This window comes from Ciconia boyciana, chromosome 8, assembly GCF_034638445.1.
Source record: "Ciconia boyciana chromosome 8, ASM3463844v1, whole genome shotgun sequence".
NCBI classification, from domain to species: Eukaryota; Metazoa; Chordata; class Aves; order Ciconiiformes; family Ciconiidae; genus Ciconia; species Ciconia boyciana.
The window spans coordinates 1,639,039-1,660,924 of record NC_132941.1 but is presented as its reverse complement, the minus strand read 5'-3'; the positions used below and the strand labels follow the sequence as shown (position 1 = coordinate 1,660,924).

The following is a 21,886-nucleotide window of genomic DNA, read 5'->3' as shown; positions in this document are numbered from 1 at the left end:
AATCGGCATATGGGTCCATTAGAGATAGTGCTGCCAAAAACACGTGTGTTCTTTACATGTTAGCACATTTGCACAATTATTCTCCGCAACAGAGCTGGTACGTGGGTGTTTGGGGATATGGTGTGTTGTGAGGATCACAGCTGTAATTGTAGCTGTTAAATGTTCTGTATCACACTCATTCCAATAAGCAGTTAAAGTAACTTTTGGACAAAAATCACTTCTGAGCTCAAATGCTTATATTTTGGGAAAGGCAGCGAGTTGCAGTGAAAACCATAGTGCTGTTCAGCAAGAGCAGGTACCCGCGCTTCCCTAACACACGTGGGCGAGAGAACCGCTGCCAGGGCAGAGCAGGGATGGGGATTTATATTCATTTAAAATTTTGCCCTTTTTGGACTGGGGGGCTGAAGCATCACCCCTGGGTGCCCAGCTGCCGGGGACACACCAGCTACTGCGGGGTGGGGAGCCAGGAACTCGGGGAGAGTGAGGAGTGAGGAAGGACGTGTGCTTGCTCTTACTTTCTTGATGTGAAGTCTGCTTTTTCTTCTTCAGGGCTGTGATCAGATGCCTCGTTATGAGGGAGTTACTAATGATCCAGAGGAACAAAACAATCCAATTGCTTGTTCTTGCCAGCCAGGCTGCGCGGTGGGATGGAGTAGATGATATGTCTGTGTCCACAAAGTAGCAAATGCTGCCTGCGGTCGCCTTATTTAGATGGTTTTTGCTTGCTCTGAATGATTAACCCACAGTGAGACCTTTTCTGACAGTCCACTCATCGCATCTCACCAAACAGCACTGTAAAGAAAAAGGTGTAAGGAAGGGGCTTCCCCTGTTTGCTTTGTTGTTGTGTTTTTATTTTATGAAGACAAATAGTTGAAGTGACACATTTTACATTGTTCTAGGAAGGCAATAACATGTTGCCGAGCAGACAAACTAGCAGCTCTCACGCCTGTGCCCGGCCGTGCAAGCAGAGCACATACCTGTGCTAGCTCCTGTAAGTTCAACAGAGTTGGCAGTTGCAGTTATTTTTCCCCATAGGTCCCAGGATCGCTGTAAAGCAGAACCAACAGTTCAGTTACTGCTTAAAGCTGCTAAACCTCACCCGGGTCGCTGGGGTTGTTCGGTGGGAGCTCCTCGGCCCCTGACCCGATCCCCGCAGAAGCCTGAGCCGATGGCTGCCTATGCTGCCCTGCTTCCCCTCCCAGCTGGCGTTTCCTCGGCAGTCGGATACGCTGTCAGAAAGGTAAAGCTAATTGAAAAGCAATTTGAGCTGAACCTGGTAGCAGCGGCATCCAGGAGAGGCCGGTCACGGCCATAGCTAGTGCTGTCCAGAGTACGGCTGCGGAAAGGGACTGGGGTGCTGTAAAACCAGCGATGCGGTGCGTTCTCCGTTCCTGCCTGAAGACAGAGCCCAGCACCATGAAATAACATTGCGAGGCTCCTCCTGAGAGTCTTGTTACAGCCCTTAATGCTGCTGTCTTGAGACTTGCTCAGGCATTGCTTTCTGAGCCTAAATGTAAGGGAGACAGATGAAATGGTTTCATCTTTTGCTTCATTAACCTGTGTAGTAACAATATAATACTTGATAGCTTGGAAAGAGGCAGTGTAATGCCTCTGTAAGCAGCAGCTAGATTTTGGAGTTATTGTTTGTGCCATTAGTGAGGGGTTTAATAGCTTAATCCATCTGGAAAGCAAGTAGATTTATTAGACTGTACAATAAATGGGCTCATAATTACAGCAGCAGTCCCTACTAACTGGTTTTCCTGATTATGGCATAAAAGTATGATATACAAGTAACTTCATCTTCAAAGTTTTGTAGTGGTATTCTGCACTAGGTTTACGAGAAAAACAAAGGCACCTTGGTATCTCTTTGGTGCCTGAGAGCCTTTGCAGTGGCTGGGACTGGCCAGCTGGTCCGAATGCCATATGGGCTGAGCAGCTGTGCAAAGAAATACGGATAAACCCATCGTTTGCAGTGCAGGCCAAGGGAACACCCTCCTAGCACCTTAGAAGGCATATTTTTGTCTATCTATTTTAGAATACAGTTATTCTTTGAGCTATACTAGATCTTTTAAAATTAATGCAGGCTGATGAATGCTTTTCAAAGTGTGCAGCGTACGCAGGAGTCGAGAAAGAAGACCCGTGCTTGCTTTGTAGGACCAACGTAAACAGATCGTGTGTTTTCTCTTGACTATATCAACGCGCCGCCTTAGAGTTGTGCGTCTCACTGTGGATTCATAGGAAAGTCAAGGCTGCAGGGGACGTCTGGAGATCATCTAGCCCCACCTCCTGTTGAAAGCAGGGCTTCAACTAGGTTATCCAGGGCCTTGTCGGGTCTTGAAGCAACTTGTCTACTTCATTGCAACGAAGCATGCGAGTTTTTTCCAATTTTACAATATTTTTTTTTTTTCCAGTTTTAGATCATAAAACATTCCTGATTGCATAACAGTCAGAGGGCTGTGTGACACTATTTCCCCACACAAGAGCAGGATTTTAGTTCGCTCAAATTCGTGTTAACTGTCTTGGGTGCAGAGAAACATACGTCTGTCCGGAGGGCAGGAGAAGACGGTTGTCCCGCAGGGGAGCGGGGCCAGGGTTGGGTGCAGTCACTCCCTACGCGTCTCAAAGCAGCAGCTAAACCTGTTTGAAAACCTTGCATGGATACCAGCACTGAATGCGCCCGATGCTGAAATTAAATGCAAATCTCAGTTTCTAATAAGACATTATAACATTGGCATCCATAGAAAAATACTTTGACGTTTTGAATTAACTATTATATAGCCACAAACTTTGCTGATGCTTAATAATAGATGTGTTGATACAAATAAAACTGTATTAGACTCTAATTGAACTGGAAAACTGTGGGATAAGCTGCTGGATACGGCTTTTTCACTTCACATTTCGGATCCTCTCTGTCTGATGATCCACAGATGAAGCAGTGAGGATTAGATAGTAAATCTGTGCTAAAGAGCCAGTGCGGAGGCTGGTAGTCTAGGTTCAGTTATGGTAGATACATGCGTTTCTGTTTGTACAGTCTTGTAATTTCCTAGCACTTAAGGAAAAAAAAAAAGCAATCTTGACAACGCGCTATGTATTAAAACACTAACTGAGTACAGGCTCTGTGCAAATCAAGTATAAATAAAATATTAGAAGCTAGGCTTGTCTGTTGCAACCAGCTTGCCCAGGTTAGCATTCTGATAAATTGTACGTATCGCGAGAATATTTTTAATGGCTTTCCTCAATGCATAACACCTCCAGGTCCAGTGTTTTGCAGAACAGTCCTAGTTTGTATGCGTAGTGGGGAAGCAACTGCATAATGAAGCAGATGATAGGAAGTAAGTCCAAGGAGCCAACACAAGCAGATTGAGGACGCAGGTAAAACATGTTTGGGAAATGCAGAGCTGTCAGGAAGTTAGATGATTCATAAATATCACATTTTAAGACATAAGTAAGCTTTGGCAAAGGATCTGAAATTTTGATGTCATTACAATTATCGAAAAGAATTTTCCACTGTTACTGAAAACAATTCCCGAGTTCTTTGTTTTTTCTATTATAGAACATTGTAATGACTAGCCTAAAGAGTATTTTGCTGTGTGTAATAAACAGGAAATGGGGAAAAATTCTGTCTGAGGTTTGTGTGTAACTGAGTATAACTTTTAGGTCTGGGTATATATTGAAGTTCTAGTCTTGTTGCTTTATTTTGTTAAATTGTGCAGCGTATCTTTTCTTTAAATATTGAATTTAACGTATCTCAGATTGGCAGTCACTGTTCAGGGTTTTTTTTTTTTCCTCTGTACTAAATAGCTTAGTCTGGCATAGAGGCTTCAAAGTAAATAGGTAGCTTATCACTATTCAGCAGAAATCCCTGGTCTTAAGTAAAAATACTGTCTTTCTTCCTACCGAGCAAACACGGAGCTGGTGTGTTAGGCTATTTGGAGACCTCCGAGACTCAGCGGGCAATTTACTTTTGATTATTGTTTAAATGCAGAGAATTTAAATGCGAATGCTTTAACTTGCTGCCAACAGTGTTCTTGGGGAATGTACTTTGTGATGTGGTTTCTTGAGTCCTTAGTTATTTGTTCAGGAAGACGTCTAGTATTTTTAACCAGCTCAAAACACTTCGTGCTCTTTGCTCGTGTGAGTAGGGTGGTCGCAGAACCGTGGAAGTCGGGCTCTTGCTGCACGTGATGCATCCTCTGGGTCTTTTAATTCGAGTTAAATGCAAGTCATCTCTCTTGGTTGGAGAATCATTGATCTGGTTTATTAAAAGCTGATCCACGCAACGTGAGCAAAAAAAATGACGGCACTGAAGTAGCCACCGGCAGCCCGTATCGCATGCTGATCTGAAAGCGCAGTTTGTATCTGTGTCACCCAGGTGAAATGGGCATAATGGTTAAAAATGAATACAAGCAGGTGGGCTTTTATTCCTTATTCCTGTCCGCATTCATCCTGCTGTCCGCTGTCACCGCAGTGTCACCAGTAACCTGCACAGACAGGACCGTGGGGAGCTGTGAGAAAGCTTTGACTAATTCTTGCCTCTAGCCTGGGTAAAATGCATCAGCCCTTATGCAAAGTGTCATGTCCAGTGTCAGCACGTGACGCTGTTTTAATAGTCTTTCTTTTTTTAACTCTGAGTGCCAGTGAGACTTGAAAAACACCTGAAGATGTGGTTTTTTGGAAGGGCTCTGGGGAGGATCGTTCTGCTGCTTCAGGGTCCTCCTGGCAGCAGTCTTCCCGTTCCACTTGAAATACATTCAGGTTGTGGAAGCCCAGACCCTTGGTGCAAGCGCTGGAGATCAAATGCTCTCGTGGGCGGATGGGCAGCAGCAGCACTACTGAAATCTCGCTCCTCTGCAAAAACTAAATCTCACTTTCTGAAACAAGATGGGGATGGTAAGTCTGAGGATTGCTGCCGGTTACTTGCTTCCAGACCATGTGGTTTAAAACAAATTCACCACATCGCATTGATTAAGACTAGGAAAGCAGAAGTACTTTTTAGAGTGCATCCTCCCTTTCCCCCCTCCTGGGAGGCACAGACGGTGCTTCCCAGCCTGGGGAGCTGCATCTTCCCACCTAGAAAATACCCCAAGGTCTTGCTGCGCTGGAGAGTATCGCTTACAAACACAACCGTGTGCAAAACGACTGCGGTATTGCCTGCTGGGTTTACAAATGGCCTAAATCGATGGTTATATCCAGGAGAGAAGCCTCCTTTGAAGCTGAGCAATGACAAGTGAAGCACTGGGGATGGTTCCTGTGCCGAGCATTTCTGCCTGGGACTTGGTGCCCGTCCTCTTCTCCACCTGCCCGTCACACCCTGCTCTCCCACAAAGCATGTCCAGTGTTTCTGTTGCTGGTTTTATGAGCTTTCAGCAGGAAAAGAAATTGCATTTTGCTATTGGGTAAGGGCCATGAAAAGGCAAACTACATAACAGGAATTGTAAGTTAATTATCTTATCTCTGTTTTGAAAATGCAAGATGAAAATGAATTTGTCTTAAATGCATCCATCTCTGCTGCACTTGTGAAGGAGTGCGGGGGATCAAACCTATTCCTGCTCACACTAAAGTAAGCTACAAATGATGGGGATCCAACAGCAGCACTAGTTTTGGGGGCTGGGAGGACAACATGCTAGCAGAGATCTGTTAAAACAGCTTAAATCGGGAATGGCTGATCTTTCAGGAAAAAGCCCTTCAATAAAAACCCCACAAGTTACCCAGAAGCAGCAGGGATCTTGCTTTTCCGAGGAACCACGGCTTCTTTGCTTCACCTTTTCGAAGGGTTTACTAAAGAAGTTACTATTCTCCTATTTCTAGATTTTATTCTTTTTGCTTTTCCTTTTTCCTTCCAGAGTTGTTCAGACTAATACAAGGGCTGTCCTGGTTCCTGGATGTTTGGTGTTTTATGTAGAGCACCGGGACGGTGGAGGAGAGGCATCTTCGTTCCTGTGCTTTAAATTTTGCTCTGTCGTCTCAGGATTTTCAAAAAGAAAGAGTCCTCTTACTGGTTTTTGACAGTAAATACAATCGTTGTTACACGATATAAAATGCAGTATTTCATAATGCCAAAGGATAATTTAATGGTGGCAATATAAACTTTTTAAAAAATAACACTGAAGGACAGAAGTTAATGAAATGTCAGTGGTGAGATGAGTTCAAGAAAAGGCTCTGACGTTCAGTTAAAATTAGGTTCGGCTTAAGTTCTTTGGTAGACTCGGGTAGCGTGAGTATAAATAGCGCTATGGACAAGTCAGAAGGATTCAGTGGACAGGTCTGTGCCTGGAAGTGTTGCATCCATCTCCTCATTTGCTGCGATGGAAAATTGATCTCTAACAGAGGAGGATGTGATACAGCATCTGCTGGAATTTAACATTTTCAGATTAACACTCCTGTGTAATTCCCACTGAGGTATCTTCAAGAAGCTAGAATGCTTTATTGAAATAGTTGTATTTTAATGGTTCTAGGAAAACCAAAGAAATGCTAAATATCGTGGTAGTTCTGCAATTAATTCCCACACCTGGAAGGGAGTGAAGTGATGAACCGGAGAATTACTGCTTGGGCTGATGCTGGCGTTGATCAAAAGGAAATGGTCAAGTCTTTGCTCACTGAAAAAGAGAGTGTGTGTGTGTGTGTGTGTGTGTGTGTGTGTGTGTGTACACACACACACACACACACACACATATATATATATATATATATATATATATATATATACACATATAATTTTCCCCTCGAGTACACAGAAACTTGGCAATAGTCTGGACTTCAGAGAAATTCTGACTTTTAATATGTTCAACACAGTTTCACAGATCAAAAAACCTGTCTTATAAGGGACTTCCTAAGAAGAGAGAGACTCTCACATATTTTTAGAATGTGAATAACCTGGTTTTATGTAAGAACTGAGTACCAGAACTGAATCTGTCATTGTCAGATACACAGCTGGGACTGTGGATTCCTAATTCACAGCATGGAATACCAAGATTTGTCCTTTTTCCAGGCATCATTAATAAAGCAGTGGTAGCAAGATTTTATTTTTATTTAACCCAGTTGTTCTTTATATTAAAAACAGTGTTTCAGAAGCCTTGACACCTCACTTTGAATTGGCAAAATGAGTTTCTCTAATTGCACCCCTGTTTTGGGATCCATTTGAGACTAGTCGTTCACTCTGTAAGAAATGCTATTTTGCTGCATTTTAATTAGAATGTATATAATGATTTGTAGGGCAACTACGTAAGCATGTACAGTGTAAGACTCAACAAGTATTAATTTATAGATTATTTGGGTTGTTGCCGTAGGCTAGTGCGGACGTCGGTCCCAGCTGTACATAACAGCAGCGCATCGCTCTGCTGCAGCCGTTTCTGTAGCTCGCAGTAGTAATTCAGCACAGGAGTTAAAGGAATTTTAGCCAGACTTCTGAGAAGTATTTGCCCTTTAAAACCTGTAGCTCCAGCATTATTTGAGGGATAGGGATCGGCTTTTATGATAAACAGCCTGCGCCTTCAGATGTAGGTGGGAGATGTTTCGGTGCACGGCCTCAGAGAGGCTAGGTATGGCATCCTGCAAAACGAGGAGAAAACAAACGTGGGTCTCGGGGATATATTCCTTCGTACCTGAAAACTACTTTCCCGTGTTGTACTCCTTAAATCTTTTAAGAATGGTATGATGAAATCCTTTTCAGAAGAGCAGCAAGGGAGCAAACCAATTTAACACAGTCCCTTTGTGGGTTTAAATTACCTCTTTCTGCTGTTGAAATTCTGAATTCTTTTTTTTTCTGCAGTTGAATAAAAATCCATCTATCCATTTAACATGTAATAAGCCTCTCTCCTGCACTGATATTGCTAGATTTTTTTTCAGTGACTGGTGACACTTAATGTGATGGTTCTCTGAAAACACTCCACTTTTCTTTCAGAGTCCTCTTCCATTCATTTATAGTTCATAAAAACTAAATATTTCAGCAGAGTTGCCAGGAAGCCACGGATGCGGCTGGACCCGACCTGCAGCATCTCCTGCTCTTCCCTGGAGCTGCAGGGTGAGCATAGGAAACGCTTTGCACCAAATTCCCTACTGTTCAAGGCAGCAGAACCCAAATAAAATAAAAGCTGTGTATAACGGCATAGCCAGGACCTTTTTGCAGCTATGGAGTCTGTTTAAAACCGTAGAGTAACAGGCATGGGGTGATAGGGGTGTAAAAAGTGTGGTGATGGTGCTTCCCCTTCCCTCTCTCCCCGTCCCCTGGTAATCCAGATGGCTTAATTAATTTTGAGTTTTATAGGTAGGGGTGAAGTGTGTCAGAAGTGTCGTTCCCTATTTAAAAGTGAATTATCCCTTTGTGTAAAAAGAGCAGAGCGTATTTGTTGAGGTCATCCTGAAAGCATCATCACTAAAAATGATCTGCTGATGCAGAAAATTGGATTTATTCTTATGCTAGCATTTCCATAAAAATACAATTACATATAAATTTATGTTCTCTAAAAGCTTGTAGTAAACTGGGCTTTCAGAAAATAAGACACTTATCTTTTAAAGTCCAGTTTTAAATGACCAGATGGTGCTTACAGTATGGGAGCATAAAACTGGTGAGAGATAATTGATTATTTCCATTTAAAAAGGGGGCGGGGGGGTGGAACTCGAGGCGAAACACCTTTTAATTGCTGTATGGTTAACTCCTGCCTATCAGCAGAACATCGGCAATGTCTGCAGCCGTTTCTGGAGCACCCTGTGGAAATCACCGCTGGCCCGGTCCAGAGCTGCGGGACCACCCTGGCACGCCTGGGGCTGCACGAGCCCCCCGGGGCTGTCAGATGGGGCTGCAATTAAGCATAAGGGTTTAAAACTTTAACTCAGCGCTTCTGAGACTCTGGCTTACTAGGGAGGCGAAATTAAACTTGTGTTTAATAAGGATTTTATGAAGTGTATCTTGCATATTCCTGCGTATTTTTCAAATGCGTGTCATTTGAAGGACTTCATTCCTCAGCAGAAGTAGGGTCTTCTGAGCAAACGGGCTGAAATCACTTCAACTTCTGGATTTATTTCCGTGCTGCTCAGCCTTGCTCCTTTCCAGGGCTCTAACAGTGGTGTTGGAGCACGCTTCATGCAGCAGGAGGTTTATCTTGAAGAAAAAAAAAAAAAAAAAAAAAATCCCCAGAGAGGGTTTACATAGTTTCTGCCTTCTCCTGGGGGGCCAGGACACGTGAGCCCCCGAGCGCGTCCGTGGAGGTCCTGTCCCTGGGGACAGTCCCGTACTTTCCCAGTCCCTCCTTCGCTTCTGCAGGAGGCTCCTGGCCCAGGGCCGCTGGCACTGTCCCCGCCTCGGCTCTGGCTGTGAAGTCCTCCATTACCCACCCGCTTGCTCCTCCTCATACACGTTATTGTTTTAAAAGTGCATTTGAGGTGCGGTAACGTCAAGAATCGATCCAGCCTTGAATGTTGAGTTTTCATCTCAGAAAATATTTATAGTTTGTGCTTTAAAGAAAAGAAAGAAAAAAATAGCCATCTGTTTTTATGTGGATATCTCTGTGATTTCAGCTCTGTGAACTACAAATATTTCTAGGCTTCAGGTTTTGATTGTAGGGCTGTTTTGTTGGAGATGCCTCTCTCATGGTGCTGGGTAGGTGGAGTTATATTCTGCTGAGGATTTCTCTTCCTCCTGTGCACCGAGGCCGGTGAGAGTTTGTTTGCTGATTCCCGGTGGTTGCTGAGCATCTCGTTAACGTCGAGCTTTTAATTTCGAAGCAGTTGCCCTGTGACTGCCGCTGTTTCTTCGCGTCCTTTGCGTTTGGTGAAACAATCTGTTGTCGCAGCCGGGAGGTGGATCATGACTTGGTACGTTTGATCGCGTTGTGAAAAACCCGAATTCTCTTCTAGGTGTCCTCACCTGTCCCCTTCCCACCGAATACCATCGTGGTGCACACATGGCGATGCTCCCGCCGGACAGGCTCTACCAGGGCTCCGAATTAGCAGAACCGACAGCTCCGGCTTTAAGCACCGCCACTTGAAAAGCTCTCCCCTCTCTATTTTGCAGGTATGGTGTGAATATGCGTTGCTTGGCAGCTCGGGTCAACTACAAGACTCTGATCATCATCTGCGCCCTCTTCACCCTGGTGACAGTGCTGCTCTGGAACCGATGCTCCTCCGACAGAGCCGGCCCGTTCCCCCGCAGCCTCGCCGGCCCCGAACGCCGAGCCGCCGCTGCCTCCGAGAGCGACCCGGCCCGGCAGCAGAGCGAGGAGGCATCACCCCAGGAGCAGCAGAAGGCTCCTCCCGTCGCGGGAGGCTTCAACGGCAACAAAGCCCCGGGGCTGAAGTACGAGGAGATTGACTGTCTGATCAATGACGAGCACACCGTTAAAGGGAGGAGGGAAGGCAACGAGGTCTTCCTGCCGTTCAGCTGGGTAGAGAAATACTTTGAGGTTTATGGGAAAATTGCTCAGTACGATGGTTATGACAGGTTTGAATTCTCTCATAGCTACTCCAAAGTATACACACAGCGAGCACCTTACCACCCCGACGGGGTCTTCATGTCCTTCGAGGGCTACAACGTAGAGGTTCGAGACAGAGTGAAATGCATAAGTGGTGTTGAAGGTTTGTGTTGAGTTTTTTTTTTTAAATAGTTTAAATGCTTCTTAAAATTTGCTGCCATCATTTGAGATGCAAAGTGATCTTAATTTTGTCATGATAGTCTTGATCAAAAAAACTTTGAGAAATCGTGCGCGGTCTCCACTTTGTGCCAGGTTTTCCCAGCTCCCGTCCTGCATCCTGGGGGTTGGACTAGGTGACATGTAAAGGTCCCTTCCAACCCAAACTATTCTATGATCTCCGGTTTTACTGGTTGCAGCACACTCCAGAGGTGCCGGGACGCTTCTCTTACGGTGCTGCTGTCAGGTTTTGGCATTGTTGTTGACACTTACCGTATCTGTCAGGGAGCCCCAATTATTTTCAAATCTAAAATTAAATAACAGAGCCTGGCCCTGCTGTCTGAGGAGGCTCCTGCTTCCCTGCGGGCACAGATATAGCCCCACGCTCCGAGCCAAGCGGCACTGCCAGCACCTGTAGAACAGCCTGGCCGCTCAGAGCTTAATATTCGAGGTTTTGTCTTCAGGTTTAACAATATCCCGTCTCCTTGCGTTGCTGGGGCAGTGCTGGAGATGCAGCCGTCGAACCTTCACTGCTGGGCTGCTCCAGAGCAAGCGGGGAGGGTTTTGCTCAGCAGCGTGGGATTAGCTCTTGCCAAAGCTCGTCCTGTGCACAGTCCGGGTACAATCGGCATCACCGCGCTGCCGTGCCCGGGGCAGGCAGGGCATCGCCTCGCCTCGTCCTGCGAAAGGTGCTGCTGGCCGCAGCAAGGCGAGGAGGTTTTGGAGAACTGCTGAAGGGTCAAAAAGCTCTCCAGACATCGAAGCATCCCTGGATAAAATTAATATACAGCAAGACCTTTCCAATTTGGACTTTTGCTAAACCGTGCAATCGGTAATTAGGACACAAGGTCTTCCCGTGTCTTGGCAAAGATTTGATTGCAGAAATTTCTTGTCGGGTTTCATATTAAAAAATTAATGACTTTATAAAACTGTTATGGAATGTGACACTGTGACCCCTCATAAATTAAAGCCCAGCTTTTACTTAATAAAATACATTAATTTTCATGCATCTTGGTGATCAGTGATGCTCTGCTGTGTTGATATGAGCTCTTCCCATGATACGGTCACCACAGAAAGCTGGCGTGTCATGCGATTAATTTGTCTGTAAGGGATTCACATAAACAAATGCATAGGGTATGTCAGGTTGGGATTTTTTAAGGTTACTCTCACATTTTAATTATTTTTTTTAAACTCTCATTCTTGTTACATCTGCCAAAGAAGGGAAACAGGGCTCTGAAACTCGGGGCTCTCCCGAAGGTGCAAATGCGTCCTGGCAACTATACATCCAGTACGTGTGAGCATTGCTCTGCTCAGGGCTTACATCTGCCGTGAGAGGCTGAGGGGATGGCTTTCCTTTCTAATTGCTACAGTCATTGCTGATTAAATACAGCTTGTGAATATGAAGAACAGCCACGGGTGCTGCTTTTGTTGTTGCGGGGTGAGCTTGGACCTAGGTCTTGGAGCCCCACCAGTTTTTGTATGAAATGTGGAAGATGCGCGAGATGCCCCTTGCAGCTGGACTCTGCAAGTTCTTGTCATGTTTTTCAGCAAAAAGCTGAAGTTCAGTAAGAACTAATTGAGATCCAGGACAGATTCGGCAGCCTCTTGCCTTGCCAGATGTGCAGGCAAGGTGCTGTGCGTAGCTGCTCTCTACTTAAACCTCGAGAGGCCAGCGAGTTTAATGCTCAACAACGTGGTTATTTCTCTATAAACCTTGCTTTTTTACAGTATGTGATTTAAGACCTATCATTATGAAACATGGTGCCAGAGCCTGGGTTTTGTAAAGGCAATAGAGTTATTGGCATCCAGCAAACAGGTCGGAGAAGAGAAATAGTTGTAGTTTGCAAGGAAGGGTGTTTAATATTAAAATACATTCTCAGACAGTTTTAGGTTCTTGCCTTCCATCCTTCCAGCCCTAGAGATTCTCATATTGGTGCATGATGGAAAAAACCCTTCCTGTTATATCTTCACCTTCTCTCTTTCTGCAAAGTTAATGTGTTGTTATGTCCTATGACCTGGAGAATTTAATCTTGTCATCTCGTATAAATTTCAAGTAAGGCTCTTATAGCAGATTTCTTTTTTTGCATCTCTCAGTCTCAATGAATGCACCCTTCACTGAAAATGTTTAGCATTAATAAGCGAGCTGGCTTCCAGGAGTTGAGATAATACATGGTATTTAAATATTTCCTGTGATGGTTTTCTCTTTAGGCAGCAGTAAGCCATCGCATCTCCATCAGTAATATTTATTGGTAACACAAAGCACCAAAATATGTATGAAAATGTATCCTTTTACATTTAGTTTAAGTAATCTTTTCATTGTACCAGATTTCAGAAGAATTTGGTTTCTGAGCTTGACATTGCCAAGGGGGAAAATGGTGCAAATGCCAACTTGTTTATTTTCATCTTCTTTTTTTCTTTTCTTACGCGCATGCAAAGGTTTACAGTACTAAATATCCTTGGTTTCCTGCAAGAGGATCATAAAGATATATTCCCACTTTGGAGTTGTATTTAGAGGTTGGGAATTTGTTCCAAATAAAATTCAGGACTTGAGGAGAATCCTGTTTTTATCCGTATCTTAAGTATCGTGTGTTTGCTGGCTTATGGACGTAGGTGTATAAATAAGTCTCCTCCACACAGTTTGTTTCCATTTCCCACGCAGCCGGTGATGCAATAGGCAGTTTATGGCACGAGGGTTTTTCCACCCAAAACTCGAGGTTGCAGCTCCTGGGAGCTGGTGAAGGGCAGGCAGAGGAGAGCCTGGAGCTCGGCAGGGTTTTCTGCAGGTGCATCTCTGCTACCGATCATAACGGAGGGTGGAAGTTTTATATTGAGCACGGCTACGTGACGTTGTCTGAGCTCCTACAACGGATTTTGCATGTGAAATCCAATCCGTCAGCCTACAGAAGATGTTCTCTGTGATCTTCCTGCTCTGAATCCTCTAAAGAGGTGGTGCTCCAGGGTGTTCTTCTGGTCGGTGCAGACTTTTAAATGTAAAATCACCCTAACCCTAAATGAAGCGTGCTCTCCTGCGAGGCTGCCAGCTTTTGGGACAGGGAGTCGTGTGTGGCGGGTTAATCCCAGGGACAGCTGGGCTGGAGCAGTAGCTCTGCAGACGAGGGACAGCTTTGGGTGGAAGAGCTGGGGCATATTCTGCTGGGATTGCATGGAGAGCTTGGCTGGTCTCTGCAGGCGTCACTTCAGACTGCGCTTGTAATACTCTTAGGGGAGCCAAGGTAATGGGAGCAGATTTGTAGATGCTGGGTAAATGCTCTTTTAGCATCAAATAACTCTTAGCAAAATCTAGTAATAACATGTACGCTACATTTGCAAAGATTTATGTGGCGTTAAAGGGATTGTGTTAGCTGTAACATCATTTGGAGATTTAGTGGTCTCTGGGGGGGGAGGGGGGAATCTGTTAGGGCATTTTAAATGTATTTTAAAGTAAGTATGATGCTTCAGTAAACAATTAAATGAGAATGTATGGAAGACCGTGATAAGGACTTCTCTGCCACTCAAATCTGCTTAGTTTTGGCTGGTCACAGATCTCAGTGTAAATGGGAGCAATTCACTCCTTGAACAGGACTTTCCTCAAGTCAAGTCTAACTAATGGTGAAACCTAGAAACAGCATTTGCTAGAAGTAAAGGAGTGATGGGGTAAGGAGGAGGAGTGTGCAGGGCTGCAAACACTGCTTTTTTGAAAATGTGCTGATAAAACACTCATTTTCTTCCTCTCTCGTAGGTGTGCCGTTGTCCACGCAGTGGGGACCTCAAGGCTATTTCTACCCCATCCAGATTGCACAGTACGGGTTAAGTCACTACAGTAAAAACCTGACAGAGAAACCGCCTCACATCGAGGTGTACGAAACGGCCGAAGAGAAGGACAAAACCGGCAGGTCCGTGGACTGGACGGTGCCGAAAGGCTGTTCTCTGTCCACAGTGTCTGATAAAGCCAAGTTCACTAGCGTCAAACAGTTCGTCGCTCCAGGTGGGTTATCCTAAATGCATGGCAGCTAAGCCATGTCCATTAATTTGCACAGAAGGTATCAGGGGAGCTTTAACGTGCTGGGATTAATGTGTTTTCACTTATCCCACGTGACTTCCCATCCTTAAGATCTCACCTGAGGATGTCATCTCATTTCTGTACCTCTGGAGTTTGTCTTTTCTTCTGTTTTCTCTCCATCACTGCTTTTTCAACACTATTTTCATGAAAAAATGGGTGGGTGTATGCATGGAGGGCAATGAGAAGCTACAGTCACGTTTCCTGAGCCTTTCGGCTTCTGTCTCAAAATAGAAGCAAAATAAAAATGGAACCAGTTGCGAAGCCTGGGAAATAGTGCTGACGTGTGATAAGCAGATGTTGACAGATGATAGATAAGGTCTATTTTCAGCCTGGAGCAAGCGTAGCACGTGCGGCTCTCCGGTTGGACCCGGCATCTCTCTCTTAATTGGGATGCAACTATTTTTGCAAAATTGGAGATCTTGGTTCTGGCTAACCCAAGTTGCCTTAAACGAGGCAGCAAGCGGGAGCAGCTGCCCTCGTGCTGCGCAGGTATTTGCAGAGGACTGGGGGAGGACGGCGAAGATCTGGGGCTGCGTATGGGCGCTCTCCTTCACCTGCAGACACGCAAGATGCATTTTGTTGCCGTCTCTTCAATTTACTGTGTTCTGTTTTGTACTTAGCAGGGAAATTCATTATTTCATGCAAGAGTTTCCTTTGTGCTAGGACAGGCTCATTAATAAGGACGTAATGTATTTTTCCTCAATCAATACCCATTAGAATTAATGAGTCCATTACTTAAAAAGACAATGAAGTAATTTTCAGTTGGCACCTTAGGCCTGGGTCTCTAGGGAAAACATTGTCGAACACTCTTGTGTCTTTGTAGCAGATAAATACAGGGAGAGGAAAGGCTAAAAGATCTGTTATGTATTCTCTCCTCATCCTTTATTGATGGTAGAGTAATCTGTGGGGCTCGAAGGCCGCGGTATGCATCCACTCGTCTTAGATGGCCTTAAGTAATGGATTTATAGGCGCTTAAGGCAGTGCAAGCAACGGGCAGCCTTTAGTTCTCCTTCGCTTCTTAAAACTCTCTTTTTCCCCTTCTATTAGAATTCACTTCGTTATCACACAAGCATTTATTTACAAGGAATGATCAAACTTACTTGACAGGAATTGCAAGTGGGGTTTTTTAGTTAGATTTTTCATAGGAGCAAAATGTTGTGTAACAAAGCACTCGGTTTCTTCTCCCAAAGCAGATGCTGATCTCCAAAACTCAAAGGAGTGTAGCTTTTACTTTAAAAGATGGGAAAACATGACATTCCATCAAAATAAGAGGTCCCGTACAATAGCACCTTACAGCGCAAGACGTGGAAATGGTCGTGACGCGAAATGCCGTAGATTAGTCTGGGAGATGGGGAAAAGCCTCCACTATGCAGGGAAAGCGGACCATAACTCCTTGGTTGCACGTAGAAATATTTATAGGGCATTTCACACATCCAGAAGTAGCAGAAAGGGAACAATTGCCTCGCGGGGGAGAATTTTATTCTATAGAAAGCCGTTAATGTAAGATGACTGTCTTTAAGTGTTTATCATCCCTCTGTGCCTTCAAAGCTACAGATTTGCACACAGCCTTACAAACTAATTAGCCCTTTGATCTTCTAGTACAGGGTTTTTTGGGGAGGAGCTGATTTTACATTTTAAAATCTAGCCTGCGAGAGAACGCTGGATTTCATTATGTGGCATTGCCTAGGAGCTTTATTTAATAGTTTTGTTAATTAAACTGAGTTTTGCCAAAGGAGAGGTTAATAAATACTTTAACACGTTAGTCTTTCCATATTCTTTTCTTTTTCCCCCCTATTAAACTAATCAGCACGCTGGTTTTTGGAACTGTCAGGACGGGAAAGAAAAAAGTCACAGACTTAAATATTAGTCCCGGGGAGGATCCTAAATACCTGCTTCTCAGCACTCCCGGCTTTTTTTTTTTTGGCTGAAAGCGGAGCTTTATGCAGAAATGCGACTGCTCAAGTGGCGCCACGTTTTTGGTGTCTTTTCTGCCAAGTGAAGTTTTCAGTTTGGAACAGAAGGGTGGTTGTTGGTTTATATTTTGAAATACAGAAGAGGAAAATGGCGCAGCATCTACGTTCTTGCAGCTTGGCTGCTGTGCCCCGTCCTGTAGGAGAAGTCTGGCTCTGCCTGTCATGCATCCTGCCAGCAGGCAGCTGCCGGCAGCAGGAAGACCCCCCTGTTGGTGGCCCATTCCCTTACCCCAGATCCTGCTGGCGTCCGTTGCGCTCCTCCATCGATCAGGTACCAGAAGCGTCTGACAAAGCCATCGATCCAGCCCCTGGCACTTCTGCTCCGCAGCGAAGTGCTGCAGCGTGTTAATGTAAGACGCAAACGAGTTCTGCCCGGTGCGGCGGGAGTCGGCCTTCGCTCACGGATTTACTTTTATCCTTAATTAAATAATATATGATAGGGCGCAGAAAGAATGATTGAATTATTGATGGGCTGCCCTAAAAGCTTTTGGATCCTGCCTGGTAAGAGGGCTTACCTCTGGAAGCCGCACTTCATAGCTTAAACATTTCGGAGAAATGAGTGCTTTACCACTGAACAAGGCTTTTTTTGTTTGTTTTGCAGAAAATACCGAGGGGGTATCTCTGCAGCTTGGGAACACCCGAGATTTTATTATTTCTTTTGATCTCAAATTCGTAACAAACGGGAGCGTTTCTGTGGTTCTCGAGACGACAGAGAAGAACCAGCTCTTCACCGTGCACTACGTCTCCAACACCCAGCTCATCGCTTTTAAGGACCGAGACATCTACTACGGCATCGGTCCCAGGACTAGCTGGAGCACCCTCACCAGAGACCTGGTGACCGACCTGCGGAAAGGCGTCGGCCTCTCGAACACGAAAGCCGTGAAGCAGACCAAAATCATGCCCAAGAGAGTGGTGAGGCTGGTAGCGAAGGGTAGAGGCTTCCTTGATAACATCACCATCTCGGCCACCGCTCACATGGCGGCTTTTTTTGCTGCCAGCAACTGGCTGGTGAGGAACCAGGACGAGAGGGGCGGCTGGCCCATCATGGTGACGAGGAAGCTGGGGGAAGGATTTAAGTCCTTGGACCCGGGCTGGTACTCGGCCATGGCGCAAGGACAGGCCATCTCGACGCTGGTGCGGGCGTACCTGCTGACGAAGGACCACGCGTTCCTCAGCTCAGCTCTGCGGGCGACGGCGCCGTACAAGCTGCCGTCGGAGCAGCGCGGGGTGAAAGCCGTCTTCATGAACCGGCACGACTGGTACGAGGAGTACCCGACCTCGCCCAGCTCCTTCGTGCTCAACGGTTTTATGTACTCCTTAATCGGGCTGTATGACTTAAAAGAAACAGCTGGGGAGAAGCTGGGGAAGGAGGCGCGGGTCCTCTACGAGCGGGGCATGGAGTCCCTGAAGGCCATGCTTCCCCTCTACGACACCGGCTCAGGGACCATCTACGACCTTCGGCACTTCATGCTCGGCACCGCTCCCAACCTGGCCCGATGGGACTATCACACCACCCACATCAACCAGCTCCAGCTCCTCAGCACGATAGACGAGTCCCCCATCTTCAAAGAGTTCGTCAAGAGGTGGAAGAGCTACCTGCGAGGCGGGCGGGCAAAGCACAACTAGAGCTCACAACCAAACCCCTCGGTCCTGCTGCCTCGCAGAGGTACAGTTTCAAAGGTTGCATCCTAAATTTTTTATGGACCGTTTCAAAGAAGTGATCCTTAAAACTGATCTGAAATCATTGCATTCCAGCGTGAAAATATTTGGGTCTGATGGGTAGGATTCGGGAACTTCACCTGTCCTTAGTGCTCCACAGCGAAACCATCCGCACGAAGCAAAACCCCTTTGTGCTCCTGAGTTTGGGGACGTTTTTTTGGTTTGTGTTTTTTTTTCCTTTTTGCAGGAAAATATTTGCAGAAGCCATACAGGTCTCTAAAGTCCAGCACTTGCCTGAAAAATTAGTCCGTGGCCTCTTTTAAAATGGAGTTATATGTGTATGTGTTGGAGCAGCATAACAGATCATGTGGTGTAACGCCGTAAATGTGTATTTACTTGTAGCCTGGGTAGTGGACAGTGTATCTTTTTAAAGGTTTGTTGGGTTTTTTTTAATACGGATTCTTTTCTTGGGGTGAAAAATACACATTTTTTTGAGTTTTTTTTCTCAATTCTCTGTACGGAGATCCTTTAGCTGTATGGTTTCTTTACAGACGTGTGGACGGAAAACATGCAGACAGCGTGCAGGCTTCGAAGTCACGTCACGTAAGCACAACTCGGTGGGGCTCGCGGACCTCACAAAGCCTGCAACTGTGCCACCCCCCTTTTTATAAAGCCAAATTTACCGTCGCCCGTCAGGTTTGCTGGTGTCATCTCCTCCCTGGTAGCTGGGATCTCTTGTCGTGGAGCCCGATGTTTTGTACTGTATTTTTTAATTACATCTGAGAGGTTTCTCTGAGCTTTGGCAACTTCATTCTTTGGGAGACTTGTCTTGAATTCCTGAGTGTGACGTGGAGCTCATTTTGAGTAGCGCGCAGGAAATTCAATTGGAATTAATTAAGGTTTTCCTGTGGTGATTTTCATTTTTAACCTGCCTGAGTAAATCAAGCATTTTAAAAATTAAAATTACCCCAGAGGGCTTTCCAGCTCTACCTGTGCTTTAATACCAAGTTTCACCTCTGCCTACTGTCTTACTCATCGTGTAAGGGGTCGTTACATCTCCAGCACTGGCTTCTTGCCTGTGCTTTGTTGTCGTGGCAATGCCAAGCGAGCAAGGGTACTCGTGCAATAACCGAACACACGCGTCCGAACCCAAACGCTTTCACTGTACTGTTGTAATGCAGAAGAAACCAGGCGGTTTCTTTTTCCTATTTATCAGTCCTTTACACCCACCGTTAGCCTGCCGCCTTGGCGTGTAGCGTCCTGGTTGATCCAGAAGAGTAAAACCAACCGTCTGCATCATTAGATGAGGGGTGTTTAGTTTGGTAGCGTAGCAAATATCGGGTTATCAGCTCTGTTGAGGCGTGCTGGTGTTTGCTGTAAGAGTCCCAGGCTCGAAAGCTCCCGAGGTATGCCAGCATGGGAAGGACATGCACTAGCTTTGGGGTTTTTCCACTGATCCCATTACATGTTGTACGTGTACGTGGGGGTTAAGCTTAAGATGTTCCTACTGAGGACAAAGTTCATTCGAATCACAAAAATGCTGGGCACAAGGACAATATGCATCTTGATTATTTTTTCTTTCTTTTCTCTATTTTTTGATGCTTTTTCTATTTCTCGCAGATATTTGAAACAACTTGATCTTTGCAAACGTATGCTGCGATCATATCAATATGAGAAGTGGATGTCACAGGAGAAATTTCAATACCAAAGGTAGCAGAGGTGAATTTTTTTTTTACATACATGTGTATACACACACACACACGCGTGCACGCGCACACAAAAAACCCAGAAAAATGTGCTTCCTTTACGAACGGCTGGTCCTTACTGCAAACACAGAAACATCTTTCTCCTGCGTGTTTCCTCCATCTTTTGCCCATTTGGGATTTGGAGAATCTAGAGAGACTCTTTGGGTACTGCTCAAGAGATGGTATCGGTGCCTTATGGAGGCCACAATTTCCTCTTTTTTTTTTTTTTTTTTTAATTAATGCCAGTTGAAAAATTGCAGCGTCGCTGATCTTTCAGTGCTTCGTGAGAGTCAGCCCGGCAGCTGTTGGATAGGTGAGCGCAGAAGCGTAGATTGGCCATGCCAACGCCGTCGGTCCTGTCAGACCACCTTATCCTTAACATCTCCATCGTGTTTTTGTTGGCCTTAGCACATGTGTAAATTAAACCAACCACCGTCAGAGGTTGTAGAACCGAAGAGAGTTAGCGTGGGGGTTTTTCCTGGTTTTTTTTTTAATTGAGTTGTGCAGTGGAAGAGGATTATTGGACATTGGCACCCATAACTTCAGCGAATTCACTTAAGTTGGGTTTTGTTTGTTTGTTTTCAGTCTTCAAACTGACAAAGGTCTTAGTCGCTAAGATCTGTTTAATCTTTCCATGAGGCTTCCTGTACATAGACTTCATCGGAAACGTAGTGCGCGTGGGTATATGCAAACCAGTGACACACAAGCACAACTGTACGAGTGTGGCAGTGCTGTTTTTCTCGGCCATTGTGCAAGACATTCACTGAAAGCTGCTATTTTCATTCACCTTGTAATTGTACTTTATTTTTTCTATGTTTTTTTTTTTTCTTTTTTTTACATGTGGGATATACACCATGTGTTAAATATGCAATAAATTGTTTACAGGATGCCCTTGTAAAGGGTAGTCCTTTGTAAAGCTGTACAGACTTTGCAGTTTAAGCACAATGTGCACATGTTAGTTTTCTATACAGCGAGACATGACTTTTTGCAGAGGGAAAGGTTCCACTATGTTTATATACAAAGTAAATGGATCAACGTTTGTGCTTAATGTAAAGCTGCTTTATAAGACTGTAAAATAAATTTTTTTATCTTAAGACAAACGTGGGGCGTTTTCGTTATTTCAGTCGGTACCTCCTGCCCTACGTGTGGTTGCAGATGAGTCCTGACGAGCGATGGTCTTAGTGGTTCTGAGATGTCCTCTTTTAGGGAATTTTAGAAGGTTTTTATTCTAAATAAGATGGAAAATGTTCTTTCTTCAACAGTTAGGAGGTTGCTGATTTGCGATAAGGACCACAGATGTATATTTTCTGTCCGCTCAAGTAAAGTTCATGCAGTATGTTGCCGACGTGAGTTATTTCTGCTCAATACATCTCATTTTTGAGTTTATGTGATTTTTGTTAAATAACAATTTTAACTAACTGGTCGCTAAAACATAGCCTAACAAAGGTGACGGGTAGTCTGCTGAGGTTGCTTGTAATGTGCAAGAAATGCACCAGTCTCTTAACTCCTGTTTTCAGCTAAAAATGTGCAAGTCCTATCAAAATTCCCCCCCAAAATTGGGATTGAGGTCACCTCTGCCTTAGCCACTCCATGCCTGAAGTGACACTTCCCACCTTGATGCAGAAGTGCCGTTAAATCGGAGCTAACTTTTCCTGGTCGACAGAAAGTCGGTGCCTCCTTGGCTGTAAACGTGAGCTGCACCCAGGATGCCACGTTTGACTTGGTCGTGAATAATTTTGCGTGAGTGAAATGCACGGAGCAAATCTTCCTCAGCCGGGCAGAGCTTCGGGACTGTCTCCCAACTGCTTGGGTGAAAATATTGATTTT

General features: G+C 45.0%; 1 protein-coding gene across 22 annotated transcripts in view; it reads left to right on the top strand.

Annotated features, from left to right (window-relative positions):
* GLCE (glucuronic acid epimerase) overlaps window positions 1-21,148 on the top strand; it is a 55,651-nt gene extending 34,503 nt beyond the window's left edge. For 8 of the 22 annotated variants that reach the window (XM_072870663.1, XM_072870657.1, XM_072870666.1 and 5 more), the window contains 3 exons: window positions 10,010-10,569; window positions 14,362-14,607; window positions 17,257-21,148. In XM_072870663.1, coding sequence (XP_072726764.1) covers window positions 10,023-10,569; window positions 14,362-14,607; window positions 17,257-18,281 — 1,818 coding nt within the window. In that variant the 5' untranslated portion in view covers window positions 10,010-10,022 and the 3' untranslated portion in view covers window positions 18,282-21,148. Of the gene's footprint in view, window positions 1-10,009; window positions 10,570-14,361; window positions 14,608-17,256 lie in introns of those variants that run through there. The other 14 variants (XR_012043866.1, XR_012043865.1, XR_012043862.1 and 11 more) reach the window with 14 other exon arrangements.
* Window positions 21,149-21,886: the final 738 nt, after the last annotated feature.